The sequence below is a fragment of the Trichoplusia ni genome, chromosome 27 (genome assembly GCF_003590095.1).
Source record: "Trichoplusia ni isolate ovarian cell line Hi5 chromosome 27, tn1, whole genome shotgun sequence".
In the NCBI taxonomy this organism is placed as follows: domain Eukaryota; kingdom Metazoa; phylum Arthropoda; class Insecta; order Lepidoptera; family Noctuidae; genus Trichoplusia; species Trichoplusia ni.
Window position 1 is genome coordinate 2,457,279 of NC_039504.1, and position 21,914 is coordinate 2,479,192.

General features: G+C 35.2%; 1 protein-coding gene across 3 annotated transcripts in view; it reads right to left on the reverse strand.

Moving 5' to 3' along the window:
- Nucleotides 1-4,197: 4,197 nt before the first annotated feature.
- Nucleotides 4,198-21,914, reverse strand: part of LOC113505812 (spondin-2) — a 60,374-nt gene continuing 42,657 nt past the window's right edge. For 2 of the 3 annotated variants that reach the window (XM_026888646.1, XM_026888645.1), the window contains exons 4-8: nt 9,590-9,694; nt 8,921-9,100; nt 8,331-8,551; nt 6,895-7,079; nt 4,198-6,176 (exon numbers count right to left, since the gene is read on the reverse strand). In XM_026888646.1, the coding sequence (XP_026744447.1) occupies nt 5,965-6,176; nt 6,895-7,079; nt 8,331-8,551; nt 8,921-9,100; nt 9,590-9,694 (903 nt within the window). In that variant the 3' untranslated portion in view covers nt 4,198-5,964. Of the gene's footprint in view, nt 6,177-6,782; nt 7,080-8,330; nt 8,552-8,920; nt 9,101-9,589; nt 9,695-21,914 lie in introns of those variants that run through there. The other variant, XM_026888647.1, reaches the window with a different exon arrangement.

Consider the following 21,914-nt stretch of genomic DNA (forward strand, 5'->3'; position numbering starts at 1 on the left):
TATTAATTTATCTCTGTCAGAAAAAAAACATATTGTATGCTTAAAGTACAAAATAATATCATTTAAATCAATCGTCAAATATGGCTTAAAAATAAATCGATTCAAATTTAAAAACCGACAGTCTGTGGTTTCATCCTGCGAGCTGAGGTTCAATTTCAACATTTCCCGAACTTTTATGAACTAGCGAAGATATCTTGGAGTATAAATCAGACATTGTTGGAACCACTGATATCTGGAGATCACAGTTACTGACTTCATAACGTTCAGTGTGAATTGATTCATTCCATCTGTCGTATCTTCATACTCTATTACCTTTGTGACGTGAGCAGAAGCTCAAGTATTAATCTTAGTTCCGAACTCAAAGGTGCAACCAGATATTTGATTTCGATCTAATTTTGTGCATTGTGCAGTGTCTTTAAGGTTCAAATCTGTTTGGCTGGTCTTATTTGTTTTTGGCTGACAAAATTACCGTGAACAAAACACAAGATATTTTCCAAGTACTGAAGACTTACTGAAGAAGTACTGAATCATCTTAGGCCTTCTAGCCATGTAGGTACTTGTCCTACTTTTCGTCATTAAATCAGCTATGTATTGTCTCCATATCTTATCTTAACTTTTTAACTACTTATTCTCATACTCGAAGCGAAAACCAAAAAATACTGTTTTTCAACAAAATGCATGAATCATAATATAAAGTGTAGGCAGGAACGTGCAACTGAAACTACTCTAGCTAAAAACATTAAATATTACAGTAACATACTTAGGTGTTTTAATTAAATTAACTGCGGGCACGCTGTGGAAAATTCTAGCAACAAGCTCGGTGCCTTCTAATTTCGTTAATGTATCGACAATGTGTAGTAATCTATTTAGAAGTTTTTTCTAGGTTTTCCAATAATAACTTTTGATGGCAAGAACTCTAGGAACTTTTTCTTCTTTTGAATTTGTTTCTAGCCCAAAAAACTTCGTAAATGATACGTCGCAGAGTTGGAGACGTGAGTCGATCTTGAACCCTGCCTGTTGGATCCGAAACCAGTCGGACAATCCTAATAAATACGCATGTGTAAAGAAGTGTGAATCATCTTCACGAAAGTTGCATAAAACTGTCGGGTGTCCGTAAAGTAGTCATGTAGGTAAGCTTAAAGCCTAATTTTTGTCACTTCTTTTATCGTACAAAATGTGTTGTAAGATTGAATTTCTACATTACACACGTAAAATTAACACGTTCCCTTTTCGAGAGACAGATGATAAAAAATTAGAATGCCCAATTAACTTTTTCGCTTAAAATACCGAGTACCTTACGAAATATGCACGAAAACTTTTCATATAAAAACTCAAGCAAATTAACCTTCAACGAAAAAAAAAAACACTGAAAAATGTTACAAAAATACGTTACGTTTATCTGAGGGAGTGAGAAGCCTATTAAAAGTTGGAAGGTTAATGTTGTGTTAGAATGGGGCAATTATCCCTCACAAATGAAGATACTCTTTTTAAAAGACTCTTTTATAAGGATCAGTATAATTCATATCGCGGATTCCAGCCATTCAGGTAAAGTTCCAAGACATTTTATGCAGAAGACGTAATTGTTTTACTTCTTTTTTGTAAAGGTCATTCTGGGGATGGCCCGGGGAAAATGTTGGCTATCAAGCTTAATAGGTGACTGAAATCATTGTGAGGTCTCCTTTGTCGCTCAGTATTATGCGACGTTTAATGAATGTCGTTATGCTCGATATCATTTTGACAAAAATAAAAAAGTCCATGTCCAATATTTTAATAATACACTATCGGACTAAATTGAAAATGCATTCATGATGAAAAGAGGAAAGTTAAAATCTCAAAATTTTGAATCTAGAATTCTACTATATTTTTTTCTAGGTATCAACTGACTTCTGCTTTGAGCAGTAGGGATTGTCAGACTTCACTGTCTGAAAACCACCCATGTTCCTTCTTTCCTTTGGTTTTTGTGTACTGGACCCACGGTAACCCTTTCGGACATTCCCGCACACTGGATCAGATTCAGCCCTAATGCTGATATTACCCTACACTGCCCTGACACCTCGTTGAGGCACGCACGTTACACAAACGCGCCTTACGGCTAACTCTTGGTCCTGATCTGGCGTTGAGGTACATATCCGCAGTCACCATACCTAAACACTCATTCGTTCTCTTGTTAGCAACTTGCAAGTTTTAAATCTACTTCCAACATCTAATCGTGCGACGGAAAAATAACGTCGACTTTAAGAAAAATATCAAAGCCTTTCTATCAGTTAGAAATTTAACAAAAGTAACAGGTAACGAGATCTCTTTGCAACAGCTGTGACCTATTTTCTTTACTGTCTGCCTCTATTTTTCATTTTTATATTACTTTCTTTAAGTGCATTTACGCTCCCATTCTTTTACAGCGAGAATAATATTATAGTTTGTTTTATATTTTTAATGAACTATGTTTTCCTTCGCATTTTCAGTTTTATGTAGCGTTTTACAGACAATGTTTCATGGTATTCTCTCTTAAGATATTTGCCTTTTCAGTCTTCAAGATGAACGCTATTACTGAGGCATAACTGTCTATCGGTCTGTCTGTCTATAGACTGGATCTTATAAACCATGATAGCTTGACAGTTGATATTTCCAGACGTGCTGTATTTCTGTTGCTGCTGTAATAAAAAATACCAAAAGCTAGGTTAAGCAACGTTGTGGGGATCATAAATTTTCTGGTAGATGACGAAAAAATTTTCTTTTCCACTCAACTGATTTCATTTTCTTAAGCCTGTCGGTACCAATAGAACTCTCAATTTCGAACTTTACCGATTTTTAGACTGTAGTTAAAAGAATACTTGCCATGCTTCATATGTGATATTGACAGGCCTTGCTTCATTGGGTAGTAGCTATTATAGCTATACTCGTTTATGATACCTACACATGACAAATATTTGTGTGATGAGCATGCATTTTGGTCTTTATCTGGATGTTATTTATCCTTTACATAAAAACGTCATACATTACGTATTTTATATATACCTTTCCTTAGTTTGATACTGCAAGTAGATGGCGCTAGGTGAGAGATAAGGAATATTATCTTCAAATCATTTTTTATTTGACAATGAAGTCAACAGCGACAGCGTGCTATGTTGTGGAGTTTGTTGCGCCGTTTCTTCTTTACAGCTAGATCACTTAGGAAGCGGTGAAGGGTGGGCGATACGGGGAGCTGTCTGTATATTTTGACGTTCAATAAGTGCTACCTTGTAGCCTATTTTGAATAAATGGATTTTTGATTTTTGATTTTCAACTGATTGCTTAGTTATCTGGGTTGGCTTGACAAAATATGGACTATTACCTACTCAACTGTCAAGATTGCAAAACTGAAGGAGAGTTGATATTTAGAAAGTTCAAAAAACGTAAACTGTTCAGAAAATACTTGATTATGTCTGTGAATATTTTATGTATAAAAATAACTTGTATAGGCAACTCGTACGTAGTTTATAAATAAACTGTAATGAGGAACATACATTAAATGATGTCTCGAATCCAATTAATAATTTCAAACATTGTTTCAACAACAACATGTTTCGAAAGTTGTTTCAAATTTTGTTCCGCATACAAACTTCTTACTTAATTCACTTTCTTTAATGAGTGTTTTGATTTTCACATACTTAGGTACGTGGGTTATTTTTTGTTCATAATTCTTCACTTATCTGTTTCAAACAATGACTTGGTATAAGAAGTAAAAATCCTTTTATTTCGAGTCATCATCGGGATAGCCTTTTCCCAAATATGTTAGCGTCGGCATTATCCGGCTTTTTTTATTTCGAACAATAGGAAATTAAAAAAAAAGACACATATCTACGTGCTTTCTCTTTATACTACGTACTCTCTTTATTGGTACACTTCATCTGTAATATCAATTATAGTCCTACACGTAAATTACTTAGATATAATCATTGAAAAAAAATTAATGTCTTAGTAAGTAAACTTATCTAAACTAAATTTCAAATATTGTAGTCAACATTTCACAACAACTGTAAATATATAACTTCGTTGTCTGTTCCGTCAATGGAAGCTCTCGACGTTATTTTACGAGCGCTTACTACGACGAAATACGAGAAAACGCTGCCTTTAAAATCGTGTCCATAAGTCAAGAGATTGACCTATTTAAACCCACCATCTTTCTGACAAAGGCAACAATGAAAATAAAACAAGACCCACTTTTTATTCAAGATGTTTTATTACTGAAATCAGAATAATTTACATTGTAAAAAATACACACACTCCGAGTATTATGCTAAGTTTAACATTTCCAGCTTAATTTTTGGCTCTATTTTACATTTAAACTATAGCTTTCGTTACTAACTAGATGTTTTGACAAGTAATGTTTGTCTAATAAGACCAATTCACACACTCAACTGTAAATTATAATTTCAGTTTCACTTTCATAAATAAATACTTTTGGACACAATATAATAGTGTTGTTATTAAAAGCTGGGTTAAATGCAAATAAAAATGTGTGATTTCATTTCTTCGATAAGTCTTACTTACTTCTTTGGCATAGAAAGCATGATGCTAAAGAGTTTCTAAGATTTGAACCTCGATTATATTGACGTAACTAAACAGCTATTACATTCGAATTTCTAATAATCCGATTATTAATGAGAGCATTGAAATCGATACATCGTTAAAACTCGGATAGGTCAGAATCGATTACACTTTGTCTTCGCATCTATGAATGGCACTATACAACATCTACTAAGCATTGTATTTTCAACTTTAATGAGTATTAAATTAATTACATTTTCAAATGAACTTCATAGTCTCACAGAAGGCTTTGTGATTATCTAATATAAACTTACCTAAGTTTAGACTTACTTTAATACTTATTAGCTGATAAAAATAAACATGATCTCGAAACTAGAAACTCGAGGGTATCCATTTTTATTTTACATTAAAGTTTTACACTTATTTGTATGAAAAATAAAAGCTGCATCTTTGGATCCATTAACACTAAAATAATCGCTACATTTTATTGAATTACTGTCACAAGGTTAAACACTTAAGTAAACGATATGTATTTTTAACTATTATTAACTCCCGAAGTATTGTCAGGGAACTATGAATAGAAATATTGAAAATTGTTTCGGATAACTGGTAAAAAAGAAACGTTAATATTATTTCTCCACTCCGTCAATAGCTTAAGACACAATATCATTTTGTACTAGAGCAAAAATCTGTAATAGATATTATTTTAAAAATAGTTTTTTGTAATATGGTTATAGATTGTGAAGCGTGATTCCTAATACATGTTGGAAGAAAATACTATGTTTTTTTTTTATTATTTGACTACACGCAGAAGCTTTTTAAATTATAAATTCAGATACAAATGGCGTCTCGTGACTCCTCTTACCCTAATCTTAGTCACTTCTAACAGTAATTGACCAACAAACAAAATTGTAAGAAGCGTATTTGGTACAGCGACAATAAACCGAATTCTATCTATTATTTTCCAACATCGACAGTCATCTCTTACTATTTTTATTTTATACATTTTTTTTAATTTTTACACGCCACTTTACCTCGAAATGAAATCCAAATGCGAAATGATATGGAATCGAAAAAAATATACTGGACGGACAGACACAGACGCTATTCAAAATAAATAATAAACAGTCATTATAAATAGTGTAAAGGATTAAATAATTGTGTTTAATTTATATCTGGCCACTAATAAAGAATTGTGCCTCACGAATAATATCAGACGACATGCATTGGAATAACCTTTTGGAAAAGGAAAAAAAAATTGTATTGATAGGTCATAATCAAAATTTAATGAGAGAAAATACCCAAATATACTCTAAACAAAATATTTAAAAATCATTTATTAATCAAAAAAAGGTCATAAAGAAAATGCAAAGTTAACTCCAACGCATGACACCAATAAAAAAAACTAAATTCAAATTAAGAAACGGAATTTCCATATTACGTAAGGTTATTCCGCCAGTCTTCGCGCGTCTGCTGCGCGGTGCAGTTGGTCGCGCACCACCGGGAGAGCGCGGTGGGGGGGCAAGGCGCGCCGCCCGGTCTCTGGCGGTGGATTATCCTGCGTGTGCGAACTGCTGAGCCTACGCAGCCACCATCGCTGCGACATGGGCTCCATTCACCCCATTCTGAGACTCGGCAGTCTAACAGTCCTGGGTAACAATAAAAATGTCTTAACGAAACTTCAATGGACCTTTATAGCAATGAAGGTATTGCGCAATACTACGCAATATTTTTTCTGATTTAAATTTTAAAATTCCTTATCATTCAGGTATCGAACTACTTCTAATGTTGATACCTGAGATATTAAGAAACTCAAAACCTTGTGAAAAAACTACAAAATATTAAGTGAAAAAGACCGATATTATTTAGTCATTTTTCAAAGATCAACAAGTAGGTCATATTAACCTCACTTACATTCAACAACTTTTCTGCGTCATGAAAGTAGAGACTACCCCTGATGAATTTATGAAACCTATCTAACCTTCTCAGAAGGCTTTTGGGATATATGTATTTACCAATTTTATACGTACTTAGTTTTTTACTGCTTTCACATCATCATTTTCTTATGAGTACCCATCTCTACTACATCAGGGTTTGAAATAGGGTATTTCAGTAAAATCTTAAAAGTCCATCGGGTTGATTTAAAAAATTGAATCTTCTTTATCTTATTAAATAAATAAAAAAACATTAATTTATCAGACGGAATAATAAGATTCTCTAGTCAAAAATTATTTCTAATCATTATATTTTCCAGGTCACACTTCATCACCTACTGTTCCTTGAAACCAAACCTGAGGGTCTGCATTCAGCTTGAGCATAAAATAACCTGATCCCTGATCAGATACATCTGTTCCAACCAACACTTACTAGCTCTTTTCCGCTTCCTCCTCTCGGCCGGGTCAGTGTTGTCAGCGCGCAGCTTGCGTCGACGCCGCGCCCTGTACCTGCGAGCCAAGCTCCGGAGAGCAGACCTCTCGCTGGCTGCAGGACCTGACGTCGGTAGCTCATTGGCTGAACGAGGCTCCTCAGTCGTACTGGATGTGGTGTTCGTCCTGAACAAATGAGTGTTAGAATGTATTGTGAAGAACGGTTGGTGTTAAAGTTGAGTGGTTTTCTTGGGTATGATGAACGAATTTGAGGTGTTTTTTTTAAGTTTTGGGAACGAGGGTTTTGGAAAACAAAGTAGAACGTTGAATTTGGGAGGTTAAGAGCTGTTGATAGTGAATAGAAATGTATGTATTATATAGGTACTATTTCTTATGCCCAGTTTAGTTCGTTAAGCTTGTTGATTTTCCAGAAAATACAATGCAGTGGAATTTTATAAATGAAAAGCGTATTTTGATAAACCGTACAAATGAAGTTTCAGAAACTGAAAAATCCGAATAAATACACTTTGTGTTTCATATTGTGAAACATCGAATCCACTATTTTTACAAATTCAGATTCATTCATTGCGGATGCAAATAGAGTAAATTGAGGTGCATAACCAACTGTATTGTGTAAGAATGAAAAAGAAAATACTTTTAGAAGTTGGAGTATTGCTGATTTTTTCACATTCGTTAAAGCTTTTTAATACTTAGATTGCAAAATGTTCTTTTTTGTCAAACACGTAGAATGTCGGTTTAAATACAGAAAAACTTGGCAAGCGAATTTAAACCTTAGTGTATAAAAACAAGGTTGTTTATGCGCCATGTGAATGTGTTGAGTCAACTGTCAAACAATAATTTAAATTATTTAGGGACGTGCAAAATGTTCCTGTAGCGACGTGCATGACCAAAATAAATTGGACCACATAATATATTTCGTCCGAGTTCAAAACGTGTTCTAACGAACTAAACGTGCTATTCAATTGGAACAGCTCATTCAGTTAGTCGAAATATTAATATTAGGTTGCATTTACTAAGAGAAAAAAGGCGCTAAAAAAAGAGTCATGAAGAAGAGACAAAATTGACAAAACGATTCAAATGTACCAAGAAGACTTTAAAAATGAGAAAGGATTTTTAAGTCAGGTTTAACTATTTTTCTTTTTTCAACTTTTCTATCAGCTGTGAAAAAAAAATATTAAAAAAAAAACGAAAAATTTGTGTTTTTCACTTCGAATAAAACTACTGATTCAAACTTGATAGTATTTTTATGAAACCCAATGACACATTTTTTCAAGTTAAATAAAAGAAGCATCAACAAAATCTGTTCGACCAGTCCAAAGACCAGACGCAAAAATAAAAACTGACGAATTGAACCTACGCCTTTTTAAGATGTTTGAAAACAGTATTCAAAATAACGAATGTAATAGCATGACTTACAAAGAATAATACGAATAAGCCCCATCAGGTGTTGTCACGGACCCTTCGGAGTATATCCTGGGCGCTTGCTCTGCCCTCTCCACCTCCTCAGCGATGGACAGCGCTCTGTTGCCGTCCAGCACATCAATACTGTTGTGATTCATCTTGTCCAGTTGTAAGACGTCGTATCTCCTATCGTCAGTGTTGCGGTGGAACACTTCAGATAGCTCGTATTCTCGTAACTGTTAAAAATTGATAGGTGTAGGGAAAACCACTTTTATTTAAAAGGGAAAGAAAGGTGTTGAGGTATGTGTGATTTATAAAATCGGTAATGCTCTTAATGAATGGAATTTAAACTATTTATTGAGCCAATTCGATTCGCGACCCCTCCATCGCATCAGCTCATGACATAGGTCTCCGGTTGGTTCCGAAGCTATCCCCATAAATACCTACAAGTCAGTAAACCATTACAATCTTTATTGAACACCCTAATAAGCTGTGTAGTTATCGCCGCATCTTAGAAAAACTAGCTGGTTGCAATGAAACATCTGCCACAATCTGACTATGAGAGACGGTAGTAGACTTCGAATATCAGAAAATAGCACGAATACCTTTATAAATTGGAAAGTCGCTATCGGCGGTAGTCTCCTTAAATGCGGGTAGAAGAACGATCCTGCTGGATGCGAGGGGTACTTGGAGGTGATGCGGTACGCCACCCCCTGCGGTGCAGTGGGCCAGTTTGGTGCGGTGAATGTGAACCCATTGTCTGTGCCAGCGTCTAAGGGATCCACCTGCAAAAAAGGTTAGTTGTAACTCTTGTCGATAGATTGACTGCACTGATAACCGAGTGGTTGAGGCCACCACACCAAACCCACTGTGCGCGTCGTGTCGCGGGTTCGATTCCCGCGTAGGACAAGCGTTTGTGTAATCCACGATGCATGTGATTTGTATGTTTGTATCCCCGCGACACAAGGTTTAAATTCCTTATTGCAGGAGTCGTTTTTATTAACTGATTAAAAATAGATATCAATTTTTTGACAACTTTTTTGCTTGTCCACCTAACAACTGTATGGGGTAATCTTAAGGTCGAGCTGTGACTACTAAACTGGTCGCTTTTCAGAGTGAAAAGTTGCCTAAGACATACAAAATACAATACATTATAATAGACAACCATAAAAGCTCTTTTATAATACATCTACATATTGTAGAGTTGTGTGGGTACGCTATAATAATGCTATATCTTAACAATATTTTCAGTTTATTGTAATGTATACACTTACCTCAATTGTGATGCTGTCAAGCCAATTGCCATCCACACACAGATCGAAACTGTCGACTCCTATGAACCAATCCGGAGACGGGATCATTCGAGCCATCACTGACACCTGTGACAAAATTACACAAATACAAATTTGTCACAACCATAATATAACACTAATACATGCATAGGTTTGTATCTAAATCCATAAGACAAAAGGCTTGGGGATTTCCTATCATATATTTTATACCAGATCATATATTCATCAAAATCAAAATCAAAAAGTTTTTATTTCAAATAGGCCGTATCTCAGGCACTTTTAAAACGTTATATTACTGACTCTAGTTGCACGGTTCCAAAGTGTCATTCTTATGGAGAAGAACCGGCAAGAAACTCCAATCGTCACTGATTGTAAAAACTTTAATAATAAAAGGGGTATATCGCCATATGATACAAGAGCAATACATTGTCCAGGAGCCGCATGGATAAAAAAAGGTGTTGACGTCGACAAAATGTCAAAAAATCTTAGATTTTGACTTTCATTTGTATAAAACTAACTGTTGCCCGCGACTTCGTCTGCGTGGTTAGAAGATATAAGTTATGACTTTTTCTTCGCTCCTATTGGTCGCAGCGTGATGATATACATAAAGCCTAAAACCTCCCTCGATTAATGGTATATTCAACACAAAAATATTTTTTCAATTTGAACCAGTAGTTTCTGAGATTAGCGCTTTCAAACAAACAATTAGTATATACATAGTACATACATAGTATATACATAGTAATTAGTAAATATATAGTACAATTAGTATATAGATGCCAACGATATCTTCGCTACGTTTCATCGATTTTTAATTTCTCGCGCGGAGATTTTAATATTACGATAACTCATTACCTATTTACGTTTTTGGCGTAGTGTAAAAGGCAATTTGTTCTATATTACATGCATAATATATCTAACTTATTTATTTGGATAAGGATTAATACTGTATTGTTAAAAAGAGGTTCGTAAGTAACCAATAATTTTACTGTATTAAGAAAACACATAAAAATGGTTATTGTGGGTTATCCTTGGAAGATAGACATATACCACCGCGGACTTTTTTGTAGATCTATTAAAGAGGTACAAACTTGCCATACATTGTTTTGTTGTAACTCGAAAGGTTTTGGCAGCGTTCTCGATGAAAGCTCTCGAATGGCTTAATTTTTTCCGACATGTTTAACTAATATCGCTGTAATATCGTCAGTTTACACAAAACCTAAACTTATTATACACTAAAACCTTCCTCAAGAATTGCTCTATCAATCGTTGAAAACCGCATAAAAATCCGTTCAGTACTTTTCTAGTTTATCGCGAACAGACAGACAGACAGACGCGGCGAGGGACTTTGTTTTATAATATGTAAGGATAAGGATGTAAGGATAGCTGTTGCCCGCGACTTCGTCTGCGTGGTTAGAAGATATAAGTTATGACTTTTTCTTCGCTCCTATTTGTAAGAATTATAGGTAGAATTGGAACGCAATCGGAGTAGTTCCATTTATTGCCGCTTCACGGCGCCACTTCTGCTTCTCGTGTGTAATGTCTAACCACTAAGATGTTTTGTAATTAACTTCTTGTACAATTATTATTTTTCAATACAGTAACTTAAGTACTAATATCAGTGCTTTTTTCCAAAACCTCCTACATGGTAGCAGAGCGTGGTTCGGAAATAAAGTAATATCAGAAAGTACGAAGTTTCTCCGGTAGAAAACGTGTTAAATATTGTGAGGTTAAGTTGAACAGAAAAACGTGGTCATGATGAATTCACATTCGCACATGTTCAATCTGGAAAAATTGAACGGCCGCGACAATTTTGCCACCTGGAAGTTCACCGCAAGAACGTATCTCGAACACGAGGGCTTATGGAATTGTGTAGAACCCAAGAAAGGACAAGTAGTTGAGCCGGCAAAGGATATCTTGGCCAAGTCCAAACTGATCCTATTAGTAAATTCTCAAAATTACGTACACATACAGGATTGTAAGACCGCGACAGAGGTATGGACCAATCTACACAAAGCATTCGATGATAACGGACTCACCAGAAAAGTGGGTTTACTCAAAGAACTTATTAACACATCGCTAGAGTCTAGCAGTGGCATCGAGGAATATGTGAGTAAAATTATGAACGCAGCACATAAATTACGCAACATAGATTTTGACGTTAATGACGAGTGGCTGGGTACTTTAATGTTGGCCGGTCTACCTGATCGGTACAAACCTATGATCATGGGACTCGAAAATTCAGGAGTCACAATCAGCGCAGACCTTATTAAGACCAAGCTTTTACAAGAGATAGTTTCTTCAGATACAAATAATGCACTTTACTCACATACTAAGAAGGGAAAGTTTAATGCACATAAGTCGAAGCCAACCAAGGGTCCCCGGTGTTACAACTGCAATGGCTATGGGCATTTAGCAAAATACTGTACAGGAAAAGGAAAAAGAGAGTCACATAAGCAAGAGAATTCCAGTTTTGCTGCGGCATTTTCAGCAACTGCCGGCGAAATTAAGAAACAATGGTATGTAGATTCCGGAGCATCCATGCATATGTGTGGCAATAAAGAATGGATGTACAATCTAAGAGCGCCATCTGTCAAGAGTATAACAGTTGCTAACAGTGAGCCGCTGTCCGTAGAAGGTACCGGTGAAATAAATCTGAACATTTTACAAGGAGGTACAATACAGCTGAAAAATGTGTTATATGTACCTGGACTTGCAGCCAATTTGATGTCAGTGAGCACTATTACAAAGAGTGGGTACAGAGTGATCTTCAATGAAAAGGGTTGCAATGTCAATGATGCAAATGGAAAGTTCATATGCTCAGCTACACTGAATAATAAACTTTATGTTTTGGATATGCAGTCAAAGGAGGAAACTGTTCATTTGGCTTCCAGTCTTGTAAGTTCTAATAATATAAGACTGTGGCATCTTCGGATGGCACATTTAAATGTTACAGATCTACAAAAGTTACCAAATTATGCTGACGGGGTGGTGCTAGATCAAAATAAACAAGTAAGGTTGCAATGTTCAAGCTGCTGTGAGGGAAAGCAGGCAAGGTTGCCTTTTAAGCAAGTTGGCACCAGAGCAACAAAACCATTGGAATTAATACACTCGGACCTGTGTGGACCAATGGAGAATGCATCGTATGGAGGTATGCGATACTTTATTAATTTCATAGATGATTATACCAGGATGGTGCATGTATATTTCACAAAGGATAAGCTAAGTATTTTAGAAATATTTAAAGATTATAAAAGATATGTAGAGAACCAGCTTGATTCAAAAATTAAAATGTTAAGGACAGACAATGGAAAAGAATACTGCAACGGCAATTTCGAGAGATACTTAGCTAATTGTGGAATTACACATCAGACATCAGCACCATATACCCCGCAGCAGAATGGATTGTCAGAAAGAATGAACAGGACACTTGTGGAAAAGGCTAGATGTATGATATCTAACGCAAATTTAGAGAAACCTGTTTGGGCTGAAGCCGTTGCCACAGCTGCATATATCATAAATCGGTCCCCCACCAAAGCACTTGACAATACCACTCCGTACCAAATGTGGACAGGTCGCAAACCAGAATTATCTCATATGAGAATATTTGGTTCCGAAACAATGGTGCATGTACCTAAGGAGAGAAGACAAAAGTGGGACAAGAAATCGGAAAAAATGATATTTGTAGGTTATTGTGAGAGAACAAAGGGATACCGTGTCATGCATCCTAAAACACATCAGATAATGAAGAGTAGAGATGTTATATTTTTTGAAAAACCTGGTCTGTGTGATGAATTTCTGATTTCAGCTCGTTCAACTGAAGAAGACAGGTTGGGATCGTCAGAGGGGTCAAAGCCTGATGACCAGTCAAAGGAGTTAGAAGCTGCTTCTTCCTCTCAACCTGTGGACTATAAGCATAGCTTAGAAGAAGCTGAGAACGACAGTAGTAGTGAATATGAGACTGACACAGCTGATGATCCTAATGCTGATGAGACATATTACCCACCGAAGCATATTACAGTTCAGGAACAAGGAACTCGTAACATCACATTGAGACCACGTAACAAAGATAAGAAAGGCATGCTCTGTTTATATACTGGTTTATCTGATCCTCAGACAGTAGAAGAGGCATTGTCTTCCACAGAAGTTAAAGAATGGAAACAAGCCATGGATGCTGAGATGAATTCTTTAATGGAAAATGAGACCTGGAATCTGGTGAAACTGCCCCCTGGGAAAATTGCTTTACCCAACAAGTGGGTGTTCAAAAGGAAAACCAACCAACAAGGTGAAGTTATGCAGTATAAAGCTAGATTAGTCATAAAGGGTTATGCACAAAAGAAGGGTGTGGACTTCCAAGAGGTATACTCTCCTGTGGTAAGATGGACATCCATTAGATATTTGTTTGCTCTAGCTGCACAGCAAGACCTGTATATATACCAGATGGACGCAGTTTCTGCATTCCTACAAGGATCTATAGACACAGATATTTACATGGTACAGCCCGAAATGTATAAAAAGGGTGATGAGGTATGTCATTTAAATAAATCAATATATGGTTTGAAACAGGCGAGTAGATTGTGGAATACAAAGTTAAGCACAGTCTTAAAGGAAATGGGCATTCAACAATCTAAAACTGACCCTTGTATTTACTTTAACATCAACATTGGAGTTTACATTGCCATCTGGGTTGATGATATTTTATTATTCTGTTCACAAAGAAGTACGATTAATAATATAAAGGAAAAACTACAGCAGAAATTAAATATGAAGGATCTAGGAGAGGTGAGCCAATGTTTGGGTCTCAATATTACCCGATCAAAGGATTCCATAATGCTGGATCAAGAAAAATATATCAAAGAAATATTAATAAAATTTAATATGTCTGAATGCAAATCTATCAAGACACCTGTAGAAGTTGGACAAAAATTTAATGAAAATACTGAAGTTGAAATGGACTGCCCGTACCAACAGGCTATTGGAAGTCTTCTTTACGTTGCTCAAGGAACCAGACCTGACATATCATATGTTGTCAATGCTCTAAGCAGATTCAATAAAGAACCGAGGTCTGAGCACTGGAGTGCAATAAAAAGAGTCATGAGGTACCTGCAAGGGACTAAAGACTACAAACTTACATATACCAAGAGTGGTAACAGAAAAATCACGGGCTACTGTGACGCAGACTGGGCAAGTGATGCTCGAGACCGGAAATCGTGCACCGGTTATATTTTTCTGTTTCAGGGTAGCGCTATATCGTGGTGTTCCCGCAAACAGCAGACTATCGCCTTGTCCACAGCAGAAGCGGAATACATGGCCATGGGGAGCGCGGCGCAGGAAGCTCTCTGGCTACGGCAGCTGCAGGCTGAAGTTGGTCGCGGCTCCGACACCCTGCTCATATACTGCGACAACCAGAGCGCCATCAAGTTATCGGCGAATGATTGTTACTTACCTCGCTCAAAGCATATAGATATTCGTTACCACTTTATTAAAGATCATGTAATAAATAATAACTTAAAGTTTTGTTATGTTAAGGGTTGTGAAAATGTATCAGATATCTTAACCAAGGGAACTACTGTAGAAAAGCATATGTATTGTGTAACTAATATGGGATTGCGTTCCAGGGAGGATGTAAGAATTATAGGTAGAATTGGAACGCAATCGGAGTAGTTCCATTTATTGCCGCTTCACGGCGCCACTTCTGCTTCTCGTGTGTAATGTCTAACCACTAAGATGTTTTGTAATTAACTTCTTGTACAATTATTATTTTTCAATACAGTAACTTAAGTACTAATATCAGTGCTTTTTTCCAAAACCTCCTACACTATTGGTCGCAGCGTGATGATATACATAAAGCCTAAAACCTCCCTCGATTAATGGTATATTCAACACAAAAATATTTTTTCAATTTGAACCAGTAGTTTCTGAGATTAGCGCTTTCAAACAAACAATTAGTATAAACATAGTACATACATAGTATATACATAGTAATTAGTATATATATAGTACAATTAGTATATAGATGCCAACGATATCTTTGCTACGTTTCATCGATTTTTAATTTCTCGCGCGGAGATTTTAATATTACGATAACTCATTACCTATTTACGTTTTTGGCGTAGTGTAAAAGGCAATTTGTTCTATATTACATGCATAATATATCTAACTTATTTAGTTGGATAAGGATTAATACTGTATTGTTAAAAAGAGGTTCGTAAGTAACCAATAATTTTACTGTATTAAGAAAACACATAAAAATGGTTATTGTGGGTTATCCTTGGAAGATAGACATATACCACCGCGGACTTTTTTGTAGATCTATTAAAGAGGTACAAACTTGCCATACATTGTTTTGTTGTAACTCGAAAGGTTTTGGCAGCGTTCTCGATGAAAGCTCTCGAATGGCTTAATTTTTTCCGACATGTTTAACTAATATCGCTGTAATATCGTCAGTTTACACAAAACCTAAACTTATTATACACTAAAACCTTCCTCAAGAATTGCTCTATCAATCGTTGAAAACCGCATAAAAATCCGTTCAGTACTTTTCTAGTTTATCGCGAACAGACAGACAGACAGACGCGGCGAGGGACTTTGTTTTATAATATGTAAGGATGTAAGGATAAGGATAGCTGTTGCCCGCGACTTCGTCTGCGTGGTTAGAAGATATAAGTTATGACTTTTTCTTCGCTCCTATTGGTCGCAGCGTGATGATATACATATAGCCTAAAACCTCCCTCCATTAATGGTATATTCAACACAAAAATATTTTCAATTTGAACCAGTAGTTTCTGAGATTAGCGCTTTCAAACAAACAATCAAACAAACAATTAGTATATACATAGTACAAACATAGTATATACATAGTAATTAGTATATATATAGGACAATTAGTATATAGATGCCAACGATATCTTCGCTACGTTTCATCGATTTTTAATTTCTCGCGCGGAGATTTTAATATTACGATAACTCATTACCTATTTACGTTTTTGGCGTAGTGTAAAAGGCAATTTGTTCTATATTACATGCATAATATATCTAACTTATTTAGTTGGATAAGGATTAATACTGTATTGTTAAAAAGAGGTTCGTAAGTAACCAATAATTTTACTGTATTAAGAAAACACATAAAAATGGTTATTGTGGGTTATCCTTGGAAGATAGACATATACCACCGCGGACTTTTTTGTAGATTTATTAAAGAGGTACAAACCCGCCATACATTGTTTTGTTGTAACTCAAAAGGTTTTGGCAGCGTTCTCGATGAAAGCTCTCGAATGGCTTAATTTTTTCCGACATGTTTAACTAATATCGCTGTAATATCGTCAGTTTACACAAAACCTAAACTTATTATACACTAAAACCTTCCTCAAGAATTGCTCTATCAATCGTTGAAAACCGCATAAAAATCCGTTCAGTACTTTTCTAGTTTATCGCGAACAGACAGACAGACAGACGCGGCGAGGGACTTTGTTTTATAATATGTAAGGATGTAAGGATAAGGATAGCTGTTGCCCGCGACTTCGTCTGCGTGGTTAGAAGATATAAGTTATGACTTTTTCTTCGCTCCTATTGGTCGCAGCGTGATGATATACATATAGCCTAAAACCTCCCTCCATTAATGGTATATTCAACACAAAAATATTTTCAATTTGAACCAGTAGTTTCTGAGATTAGCGCTTTCAAACAAACAATCAAACAAACAATTAGTATAAACATAGTACATACATAGTATATACATAGTAATTAGTATATATATAGTACAATTAGTATATAGATGCCAACGATATCTTTGCTACGTTTCATCGATTTTTAATTTCTCGCGCGGAGATTTTAATATTACGATAACTCATTACCTATTTACGTTTTTGGCGTAGTGTAAAAGGCAATTTGTTCTATATTACATGCATAATATATCTAACTTATTTAGTTGGATAAGGATTAATACTGTATTGTTAAAAAGAGGTTCGTAAGTAACCAATAATTTTACTGTATTAAGAAAACACATAAAAATGGTTATTGTGGGTTATCCTTGGAAGATAGACATATACCACCGCGGACTTTTTTGTAGATCTATTAAAGAGGTACAAACTTGCCATACATTGTTTTGTTGTAACTCGAAAGGTTTTGGCAGCGTTCTCGATGAAAGCTCTCGAATGGCTTAATTTTTTCCGACATGTTTAACTAATATCGCTGTAATATCGTCAGTTTACACAAAACCTAAACTTATTATACACTAAAACCTTCCTCAAGAATTGCTCTATCAATCGTTGAAAACCGCATAAAAATCCGTTCAGTACTTTTCTAGTTTATCGCGAACAGACAGACAGACAGACGCGGCGGGGGACTTTGTTTTATAATATGTAAGGATAAGGATAAGGATGTAAGGATAGCTGTTGCCCGCGACTTCGTCTGCGTGGTTAGAAGATATAAGTTATGACTTTTTCTTCGCTCCTATTGGTCGCAGCGTGATGATATACATAAAGCCTAAAACCTCCCTCGATTAATGGTATATTCAACACAAAAATATTTTTTCAATTTGAACCAGTAGTTTCTGAGATTAGCGCTTTCAAACAAACAATTAGTATAAACATAGTACATACATAGTATATACATAGTAATTAGTATATATATAGTACAATTAGTATATAGATGCCAACGATATCTTCGTTACGTTTCATCGATTTTTAATTTCTCGCGCGGACATTTTAATATTACGATAACTCATTACCTATTTACGTTTTTGGCGTAGTGTAAAAGGCAATTTGTTCTATATTACATGCATAATATATCTAACTTATTTATTTGGATAAGGATTACTACTGTATTGTTAAAAAGAGGTTCGTAAGTAACCAATAATTTTACTGTATTAAGAAAACACATAAAAATGGTTATTGTGGGTTATCCTTGGAAGATAGACATATACCACCGCGGACTTTTTTGTAGATCTATTAAAAAGGTACAAACTTGCCATACATTGTTTTGTTGTAACTCGAAAGGTTTTGGCAGCGTTCTCGATGAAAGCTCTCGAATGGCTTAATTTTTTCCGACATGTTTAACTAATATCGCTGTAATATCGTCAGTTTACACAAAACCTAAACTTATTATACACTAAAACCTTCCTCAAGAATTGCTCTATCAATCGTTGAAAACCGCATAAAAATCCGTTCAGTACTTTTCTAGTTTATCGCGAACAGACAGACAGACAGACGCGGCGAGGGACTTTGTTTTATAATATGTAAGGATTAAAAACAAATAACTTTTACTCAATTTTGTCAAAGTTCCTATCCTTTAACACTACGCTGTCTTGCATTCAATTTGCGCCACGACAATAACAAAGACCTAAAAGAAAAACTAAACAATGGACATTAAAAAAAAGAAATAATATTTTTATCTTTTGTAGCCATTCGGACATAAATACAGTAAAGTATCCGAGTAAACTGAACACAACCATTACAGACCACTGGTTAGAAAAAGAAACGGTAACAATCCAATTTATTCGTTCAATGATTTGTCAGTTGCCAAGTTACCGTTGCTTAGGGCATCTCCCAAAGAAAATTACGGGAGCTTAAAACTTTAGCTACGAAAAATATTGAAGGAAGTCTGAATATAAAACATTTCTTGTAAGTTCATTTTGGCTTGACAATTGTGTCTTATTTCAAATTTCACGATTTAGGTATTTTCATTTTGTGCTAGGTTCTATTAAAGACAGCCTGTGTTAAGTTTCACTTAAGTAAAACTTCATCACTACCTCCGCAACTCCTACCATTTCATCACATAATAAACAAAACCGAAAATAGAAACACTAAAAGCTGTATCAATTAGTAGACTAAAAATAAACAGGACAATAATGTTACCAATTTTATGAACAATGTAATTATAATTAATGACAGACATCGGATTTCTAAAAATAGTCCTACTAAAATAGAAACGTAATAAGGTTATCTTCGGAAAGGAATTTGTCTAAAGAATTGGTCTAAGGCGATATTTTAGCCAAATTAAGAATAGTAGCATGTAATAATTATTATATTAAAGTAGAAAATAAAACGTTAAGTGAAGTAAGTTGGGATTCAAAAATTTTCCCCTTAAATATTGTCCGATTTCTTGGGTTTCGTAGGCAAAGCAACAATGTCTATTACTGATACTCAGCTCTTTGTCCTTTTTTATCAAGTTGTACCTCATGAATAAATAAACAGTTAAACTTTGACCGAAGATTATATTGCTGTTGCTAAAACAATTCCTAAAAATAAAGATCGAAAGATTATTACAATATCATCGTTATAGTGATACTTATTTATAAACATATGTTATAATTTATTATATGATGTAACGGTTTACTCACGCGTATTTATCGGGGTAGCCCGACTAGTTTCGAGTTCGACTCGCGATCCCGCCGCGTCTGCTCATGATTAAGGACTCCGGTTGGGTCCGAAACTAGTCGGGCTACCCCGTTAAATACGCGTGAGTAAACCGTTACATCATTTAATAATGAATCAGTCTCACGATAGTTATTATAAAAATATGTTATAATTTATACCATAATATTATGAAAATGCTCCGCATGACAAAGTAATCAAAGTTTGTAACTTAGATTTCATACTGTCTCCCATTTCTCTAAAGTACTTAAATGTGCCCCATTCACGTCTATTCTTAATTAGAAGGCCAGTCAGATACAAGTAAAGCCATTGAGAAAACTTACAGACTTGAATATTATGCAGCGAAGTTAAACAAAAGCGTTCCTAACCTTACTCGCGTCAAACGATCAAAAGAGCAATACACGTACAAACCTGCAATAACTATTACAAACCCACAGCTTAAAGCTCACAGTTATAACTGTTCCCCTATTAAACTTTGTATGAGAATTTACTTCTTAATTTACTTGCCACTCGCCTCAAGTACTGGCGCGGTCTGAATGGAGCACTGGAACGTAATTATCTCACGTACTATGTCGACGTTTATTTCCGTAATGAATTAATTTCATTCATATTACATTAAGTTACTTCTTTATCAAAGCGTGCTCGGTGCCTATTACTTAGGGGTCCGCGTACTTATGAACGATGATAAAAACCCCAGTCTTAGTGACGACGTAATGAGGCCATTCAGCTGTAAAACTTAAATGAAATGACATCTGCATTTAAATTGTCAACAGTTTTATAAGTAAGTTGGTTAACGTTTAATATTTGCGCACAATATTTGTTAAGAGTAAATATTGAATTAAATATTTCACTATTTTAATTTGAATAAATAGTTATTAATTATTATTTATTTATAAAACGAAATATGCTTTAATCATTTATTATTAAAATCAGCTAAAGTACCTAATTTATTTCCCAAGTAATTGTTCAATTCATGAATTGTATAATTTTTACGGTTACACTTGCACAGTTTGACTCACGACACACACCAATGTCTTCTTAAATTACATCACAATGTGCAAAACAATTATTACTTACTAAAACAATAAAGGAAAACATCGCGAGAAAGCCAGCACACCTGAGACTTTCAAGAGTGTGTCAAGAAGCAAGCCACGTCAAAGGCGGTTTAAACTCCGACACCACGTTACACACCAACCATACGTAAAATTAAAAAAAGTAACATGCTAGGAAAACAAAATATTCATCCTAGAATCATACGCACTTATATTGCAAGTACCTATTTCCATATAATAATGACATAATCCCATACCAATTCACAATGATCATCACAAACAAATTAACTCGAAAATCGATTCCACTCAAGCCGATTAACGAGTAAAGAATCGAAATTAGGCTTAACTGGCTTTACTGGCAGTACAACAAACACGATTTTCGATTCGATAAAACTCCCCTATATTACTCGATGGAATCGATTCGGTTCTTTTATTTGTTCGTATCGTAATTGGTGTTTGCTCGGGAAGCATTAATTAGTGATGAAATACGATATTTTTGGGCATTGTTTGTTGAGGGCTGTGAGTGCAATTGTACTTACAATGGGTTTGTATTGTATGGGGTTTGGTCTTCGGGGCGAATTAGTTTTGTTTAGATTATTGATTTGTATGAAGTGTGTGTTTTGTTTTAGTGTTCCATTCAGAGCTAGTTCACGAATGATTTTTATGATTCTTCATTTTCAGTAAATCGTTTAGGGTGAAATAGCAGACACTATTGTATTTTGAGCATGACTTTAGCTGAAATTAAATCGTCGACACACACAGTATACATTTTTCTATTGTATTTAACTCTTGAAAAACCTGTTTTTTTAAGTTCACTGTACAATTTTCGGGACACAATGAGATGGTCTGAACTGAATGGTTATGACAAAACGCAAAAATCTG